The sequence below is a fragment of the Prunus persica genome, chromosome G4, assembly GCF_000346465.2.
Source record: "Prunus persica cultivar Lovell chromosome G4, Prunus_persica_NCBIv2, whole genome shotgun sequence".
In the NCBI taxonomy this organism is placed as follows: Eukaryota; Viridiplantae; Streptophyta; class Magnoliopsida; order Rosales; family Rosaceae; genus Prunus; species Prunus persica.
Window position 1 is genome coordinate 6,862,452 of NC_034012.1, and position 8,577 is coordinate 6,871,028.

Consider the following 8,577-nt stretch of genomic DNA (forward strand, 5'->3'; position numbering starts at 1 on the left):
TTACAAACTAAACTCCCACAATTTACAAACACCAAATTTCCATTATGGAATCTAAAACAAACTTTCAAGTTGATGATCACCAAAGACGCTCAGCCAATTACAAGCCAAATATTTGGAAGGATGGTTTCCTTGAATCTCTGAACAGCAAATATATTGTGAGTTATCTTTGTCATAATTAACTTTTTTCGAGATATTAATAATGTTACTATATTTTTACTAGAATAATGACACAGTAATTAATTGTGTGTGCAGGGAGATGATTATACAAGGCAGTTTGAGAATCTAATAAAAGATGTGAAGAATATGATGTTTGTTGAAACTGAAGATTTGATAGCTCAATTGGAGCTGATCGACAGAATTGGAAAACTAGGCCTCACGAACCACTTTGAAAAGGAAATCAAGGAAGCCCTAGACACTGTTGAAAATAGCAACCCATACATAATAGAGAACCTTTATGCTACTGCGTTGCACTTTAAGATCCTCAGGCAGCATGGCTATAAAGTATCGCAAGGTAAATATAACGTACAATAATGTTATTTGTATCTTATTTATTTATTTCGTTTTTAGGACATTTCTATTGAGACGGAACATATTATACTAAATTCACACACGTATGCTAGGACTTGAACCTAGAACCATTTTCATGGGAGAGCAATTGCTCCAAAACACTACAATTCTGGGTCCTTTGCTTTACTTTATTTATTGACTACTTTGTTGACCACCTCTATCAATGTGCGTGGGACTCACTTATATTAGAGAAGTGGTCAGTAATCATACGTTTGCGTGTACGTATTTGTAAACAACTCCCATAACACTATCTTATTTCATGTTATTTAACTTTTCAAATTGTATCTTATTTATTTATTTAGTTTTTAGGACATTTTTTTATTGAGATGGACCATAACATACTAAACAACTCCCATAACACTATCTTATTTCATGTTATTTAACTTTTCAAATCGCCTTAATATTAATGTATGGGGTGAAAACACATATCTCTACGTACGTGTAGATGTTTTTGGTGGCTTCATGGATGAGAAGGGTGCATTAAAGGAAAGCAATCTTTGGGATGTCAAAGGCATGCTTGAACTTTTGGAGGCCTCAAACCTGGCTTTTGAAGGCGAAAGGATCTTAGATGAGGCGAAAGCTTCCTCTACGGTAGCTCTCAGAGGTTCCAAAGTCTGGAATCCGGACAATAACCTTGCCAGGCAAGTGATCCATGCTTTGGAGCTTTCATCACATCGAAGAGTAGGGTGGTTTAATGTCAAATCGCACATACAAGCCTATGAGAAAGACAATCACGCCAACACCGTTTTATTACTTGAATTGGCTAAACTCAACTTTAACATGGTTCAAGCAGCACTGCAAAAAGATCTAAGGGAAGTATCCATGTAAGTAAAAGTGAAAAAATCGTTTATCTTCTTTTTGGAAAATGAAATAATATTATGTTGAAAATTTGATAACTTGTTGCTTTGGGTTCTGATCGATGTGTCATTAAAGGTGGTGGAACAATCTGGGCCTCAAAGAACACTTGAACTTTGCAAGAGATAGACCGGTGGAGTGCTTCATGTTTGCTGTAGGATTAAATTTCCATCATGGCTACACATCTTTTAGAATTTTGCTTAGTAAAGTCATCAACTTGATTCTGATAATAGACGACGTTTATGACATTTATGGCTCATTGGAAGAACTAAAGATCTTCACCAACGCGGTCGACAGGTACCTTTGCATTGCAGCAGTATTAAATTGGGGTTAGTTTCATAATTAATGTCTAAAATTCTTATAAATTAAAATTGCCTTAAATTTAGGTGGGATGTTGGGGCAACCGAACAGCTTCCAGAGTGTATGAAGACCTGTTTCCAAGTGCTCTACAACACTACTTGTGAATTTGCTCATGAAATTGAGGAGGAGAGTGGTTGGAATCTAGCATTACCTCATTTGAGCAAAGCGGTAGCCTAGCTAGGCCTTTCCCCCTTTTTTTTTCTCTTTGTTGTTTTGTTTAATTTGATGCACCTTTACATATATATTTTATGGTTGAACTTGAAATTATTTGTTCGACTCTTAGTGGGCAGATTTCTGTAAGGCATTATTAGTAGAGGCAGAGTGGTACAGCAGGAGCTACACACCATCCCTTGAAGAATACCTCAGTAATGGATGCATTTCATCATCAGTTTCAGTCCTTATGGTTCATACATTTTTCTCCACAACCCATCGTGACGGAATCAAAGAGATTGCTGATTTTCTGCACAAGAATGAAGATCTTGTCCATAACATATCTCTGATAGTTCGGCTCACCAATGATTTGGGAACTTCCACTGTAACTTTTCTTTCTTTATTAATTTTTCTTCTTAATGAAACACGGCGAAATCTAACCAAATTGCTGTAGTGTTTTATTAGTTTTTACAGCCTACTTCCATAGTTTAATTAATTAATTAATTGATTAACAGGCTGAACAAGAGAGAGGCGATGCTCCTTCAGCAATCCTATGTTACATGCGAGAGATGAATGCTTCTGAAGATACAGCTGAGGCAAAGATTAAGGGCATGATCGACAATGCGTGGAAGAAAATAAATGGGACATGCTTGAGAACTCCACAACAAGTGCCTTTTCTCTCACCATTCATCAACAACATTGCCACAAATATTGCGCGAATGGCGCACAGCCTTTACCAAGCTGGAGATGGATTTGGTGATCAGGAACAAGGCTCTCGGCTGATCCAGTCTGTGCTAGTTGAGCCTTTACCACTTTGAAGAGTTGGAATCTAGAGAGTCATCAATAGTGTTTAATAAGTATTCTGTAATAATTTAGAAAATTACTAAGTTAAAGTTTGTTGAGTCATACTAAAACCATCTTAGTGTTTGTGACTAGAATTATTGGACAACTAGTGGCTGAAAACACTTTAGAAAGTCAGTTACTGTGCACAACCGACTTGACTAGTTGTTTGCCGACTTAGATGGTCTGTTTATCAACTCTATAAATACGCATGCAGCCCACTTATGTAATCAAAGCTAATAATAAAGGCTAATAGCCTATCTAGCCAATAGCTACAAATAGCTAAGACTTTTATCCATCCTATTGTTGAATAAATAAAATCACTCTATTGTAATTCTTAAAACCCAACAGTATTTTTTTTTAATAAATAAAATCACTCTATTCCAAGGCAATGTCAAGGTACATGTGGTTAAACTACAGCTTTGAGAAGAGATTTTGAAAAGATTCGAGATGAGTGACTTTAGGTTGATTCACTACTTTTTGGGCATTGAAATAAATCAACACTACAAAAAAAAAGTGGCAACAGTTACCATTATTTGGTGACATTTGATGACTAATGGGGGGTAACTAAAGGCTTTAGTCACTCCACTTATCACCAACGAGAAATTAAGAAAGGAAGATGAATCAGTTTACAAAAGTCTCTTTGCTGCTCTAAGCCAAATAAGCTTTGTCAGGCTCCTGGGTTGCACGACAGAAGGGAAATTAGGAAGAGATGGAGGAGTAAGGCTAGAAATTGCGGGGTTTTAGGGATGAGAGATAATGCTTGCTCTTTGGATGTGCGTTTTGGGAGGGAGAGGAAGAAGATGGAAGAACAGAGAATGAAATTGAAGGGTTCCAGAGATGAGAGATGATGCTTGCTCTCTAGATGTGTGTTTTGGGAGAGAGAGGAAAAAGATGGACGAACAGAGCATGAAGGTAAAGGGTTTCAGAGATGAGAGATGATGTTTGCTTTCTCTGGATGTGGGTTTTTGGGAGAGATAGAGGAAGAAGATGGAAGAATAGAGCATGAAATTGAAGGGTTCCAGAGATGAGAGATGATGCTTGCTCTCTGGATGTGTGTTTTGGGAGAGCGAGGAAGAAGATGGAAGAAAAGAGCATGAAATTGAAGGGTTCTAGGTATGAGAGATGATGTTTGCTCTCTCTGGGTGTGGGTTTTTGGGAGAGATAGAGGAAGAAGATGGAAGAACAAAGCATGAAATTGAAGGATTCTAGAGGGGATGCTTGCCTTCGATCGATTTGTTGTGTCTTGGCTGGGTAGAAAGTGGCTCCTTTTATAGGCACTTTGAAGACTCAATTTTATCAAGCCACCCTTTCCCATTTTCCTTCACTTTCTTCCATTCCATCTTATTTGGTGAAACTTCCTTAGTCTGAGCATGTAGGCACGAAGCTTTTTGAAGTTCCAAGACCTTCACACAGCTGGACTTCTCCATGTGGGTGAGGAGCCACCCACTTTTGTTTCTTGTTTTTTCACCAAAGCTTGAAGAGGAAAGAATGGGTAAGGATGCTTAGTCAAAAAGGTGATCAGCACATGGGTATGCTTGGTTTTGGTGGTTTGGCTGTGATCTGGTTTTAATAGAGATGTACAACGTTGGATATTTTATAAGGTGCTGGGCTGGGCTATTTTGTTTCCAGCGCTTGTGAGTTCCCTTTGATTTCGTCAGGCTGCTGGAAGCTTTGGCTGATGTGGGATTTTATGGGCTATTAGGTTTTCTTAAGGTGATGGGCTACTAGGTTTTCTCTCATGCTTACCCATATGTTTGGGCTCAATGAATGGGCTTGAGTTTTGGTGCTCTCAAGTAGCCCAAAACTTCCACTCTTTAGACCATCAATGGGCCTCGTAAATGCTCGTAACCATCCACACCACAACCCGCTCAGCAAGTCCCAGATATTCGCGTGGCTTGGGCTCACTTAAACTTGTAGCGTGACATGTTGCTTAAATAAGAATTTTCCGTTTGGTGTTGTACTGGGCTGAAAATATATTTAGGCTCAGCCTTGGATTTTTTGGGCCTCAACAACAATCAACCTCTATGTCCCACACATCCTCCAAAAACTATTGACATTTTCAAAAGGGAGCTGATTTTCTCACTCCTACACTTAGGGGTGGGCACGGTTCAGTTTGGACCGATTTTTGTCTAAAATTAGAACCGATCCGGTACTATTCATCCGGTTTGGTTCGGTTCGATTTTAATTAAAAAAATTTCAAAAACTGTCCGGTTCGGTTTGAACCGGTTTCGGTCCGGTTCCGGTTCCGGTTCGGTTTTGAACCGGATTATAAAAATTATTTTTTTAAATTATTTTTTAATACAATTCTCAACTGAAATACTATTTTTTTACTTGAAAATTAACAAATTACTCAATTTCATATAAAAAATAAATATTAAAGTGAGAAAAGAGAGATATTTTGACATTGAGCTTGGATAAATATTAGGTTTTTTTTAGTGAAATTAAAAATATAGCATTAAATATAAATATATATTGAAATTATATTTTTTTTTAGTTTCACCGGTTCGGTTTTTGAAGACATGGAACCGGATTCGGAACCGGTCCAAACCGGTCCGGTTCGGTTTTTGACCGGTTTTTGACTTTTTGGTCAACTCGGTTTTTTTCCGGTTTGGTTCGGTACGGTTCGGCTCGGATTTCCGGTTCGCCGGTTTGAGTGCCCACCCCTACCTACACTCCTTTTGTGGAAATTGTATGTTATAGTAAACAATATTAAAAAAAATAAAACAGAGTGTAAATGAACAAAATGAAAGTGAGAAAATCAACACCCTTTCAAAATTGGGCATTCAAATTTTATTGGGCTCTTAATGGGCTTTCATTAGAGCCCAATGGTTTTTGGGCCAAATGACAGTGATATCCTTGGTTGCCGACAACCAAGACACTGAATGCATGAACACGTGTTAATAACTGACACATTCTCATGTACTCTTTTGGACATGCAATAATGATCAGTTGCTCTAAAATTTTACCCAACAGTAGTCTCCCACACCAAATACGTACCACGAATACAAAGATTGTTGCCTGCCACCGACGAAGCCACAATTAATTCTTCACCCACCACTGCATGCATTAAAGATGTGGTCATTTCTTTGTCGTACGATGAAACATAACATGTGTTAGATACCAAAAAGGCATTACTCAATGCATGTACGAATTAGTTGAGTTTTGAATTTTCTCAATTTTCACGTGAAAGTGAGGCTATATGAGCAGTATGTGAAAATTAAACACACCTTTGCCTATATAAACCCCTCCAAAATAACGGACAATACCAAGAAAACCATATAATTTACAAACACTAAGTTTCTATTATGGAATTCAAAACAAACTTTCAAGCTGATGATCATCAAAGACGCTCTGCTAATTATAAGCTAAATATTTGGAAGGATGGTTTCCTTGAATCTCTGAACAGCAAATATGTTGTGAGTCCTCTTTGTCCTAATTAACTTTTCTCGAGATATTAATAATTTTATTAGATTTTTACTAGAATAATGACACATTAATTAACTGAGTGTGCAGAGAGATGATTATACAAGGCAGTCCGAGAATCTAATAAAAGATGTGAAGAATATGATGTTTGTTGAAACTGAAGATTTGATAGCTCAATTGGAGCTGATTGACATAATTGGAAAACTAGGCCTCACGAACCACTTTGAAAAGGAAATCAAGGAAGCCCTAGACACTGTTGCACTTTAAGATCCTCAGGTAGCATGGCTATAAAGTATCGCAAGGTAAATATAACGTACAATAATGTTATTTGTATCTTATTCATTTATTTCGTTTTTAGGACATTTCTATTGAGACGGACCATAATATACTAAATTCACACACGCATGCTAGGACTTGAACCTAGAACCATTTTCATGGGAGAGCAATTGCTCCAAAACACTACAATTCTGGGTCCTTTGCTTTATTTTATTTATTGATTACTTTGTTGACCACCTCTATCAATGTACGTGGGACTCACTTATATTAGAGATGTACGTATTTGTAAACAACTCCCATAACACTATCTTATTTCATGTTATTTAAATTTTCAAATTGCCTTAATATTAATGTATGGGGTGAAAACACATATCTCTACGTACGTGTAGATGTTTTTGGTGGCTTCATGGATGAGAATGGTGCATTAAAGGAAAGCAATTTTTGGGATGTCAAAGGCATGCTTGAACTTTTGGAGGCCTCAAACCTGGCTTTTGAAGGCGAAAGGATCTTAGATGAGGCGAAAGCTTCCTCTACGGTAGCTCTCAGAGGTTCCAAAGTCTGGAATCTGGACAATAACCTTGCCAGGCAAGGTTAAATTTCCATCATGGCTACACATCTTTTAGAATTTTGCTTAGTAAAGTCATCAACTTGATTCTGATAATAGACGACGTTTATGACATTTATGGCTCATTGGAAGAACTAAAGATCTTCACCAACGCGGTCGACAGGTACCTTTGCATTGCAGCAGTATTAAATTGGGGTTAGTTTCATAATTAATGTCTAAAATTCTTATAAATTAAAATTGCCTTAAATTTAGGTGGGATGTTGGGGCAACCGAACAGCTTCCAGAGTGTATGAAGACCTGTTTCCAAGTGCTCTACAACACTACTTGTGAATTTGCTCATGAAATTGAGGAGGAGAGTGGTTGGAATCTAGCATTACCTCATTTGAGCAAAGCGGTAGCCTAGCTAGGCCTTTCCCCCTTTTTTTTTCTCTTTGTTGTTTTGTTTAATTTGATGCACCTTTACATATATATTTTATGGTTGAACTTGAAATTATTTGTTCGACTCTTAGTGGGCAGATTTCTGTAAGGCATTATTAGTAGAGGCAGAGTGGTACAGCAGGAGCTACACACCATCCCTTGAAGAATACCTCAGTAATGGATGCATTTCATCATCAGTTTCAGTCCTTATGGTTCATACATTTTTCTCCACAACCCATCGTGACGGAATCAAAGAGATTGCTGATTTTCTGCACAAGAATGAAGATCTTGTCCATAACATATCTCTGATAGTTCGGCTCACCAATGATTTGGGAACTTCCACTGTAACTTTTCTTTCTTTATTAATTTTTCTTCTTAATGAAACACGGCGAAATCTAACCAAATTGCTGTAGTGTTTTATTAGTTTTTACAGCCTACTTCCATAGTTTAATTAATTAATTAATTGATTAACAGGCTGAACAAGAGAGAGGCGATGCTCCTTCAGCAATCATATGTTACATGCGAGAGATGAATGCTTCTGAAGATACAGCTGAGGCGAAGATTAAGGGCATGATAGACAATGCGTGGAAGAAAATAAATGGGAAATGCTTGAGAACCCCACAACAATTGCCTTTTCTCTCACCATTCATCAACAACATTGCCACAAATATTGCGCGAATGGCGCACAGCCTTTACCAAGCTGGAGATGGATTTGGGGATCAAGAACAAGGCTCTCGGCTGATCCAGTCTGTGCTAGTTGAGCCTTTACCACTTTGAAGAGTTGGAATCTGGAGAGTCATCAATAGTGTTTAAAGTTTGTTGAGTCATACTAAAACCATCTTAGTGTTTGTGACTAGAATTATTGGACAACTAGTGGCTGAAAACACTTTAGAAAATCGGTTACCGTGCACAACCGACTTGACTAGTTATTTGCCGCCTTAGATGGTCGGTTTACCAACTCTATAAATATGCATGCATCCCACTTATGTAATCAAGCTAATAATAAAGGCTAATAGCCTATCTAGCCAATGGCTACAAATAGCAAAGACTTGTATCCATCCTATTGTTGAATAAATAAATTCACTCTATTGTTCTTCTTAAAACCCAATTGTTTTTTTTTT

The 8,577-nt window shown here is 37.6% G+C and overlaps 1 protein-coding gene and 1 pseudogene across 1 annotated transcript; both read left to right on the forward strand.

Annotated features, from left to right (window-relative positions):
* On the forward strand, positions 1-3,164 carry LOC18779527 ((E,E)-alpha-farnesene synthase). Its single transcript, XM_007214536.2, has 7 exons — positions 1-155; positions 253-511; positions 1,013-1,391; positions 1,501-1,719; positions 1,809-1,950; positions 2,066-2,317; positions 2,448-3,164. The coding sequence occupies exons 1-7, from the start codon at positions 45-47 to the stop codon at positions 2,748-2,750; spliced, it is 1,665 nt and encodes a 554-aa protein (XP_007214598.1). The 5' UTR covers positions 1-44; the 3' UTR covers positions 2,751-3,164.
* Positions 6,081-8,265, forward strand: LOC18781327 (annotated as a pseudogene).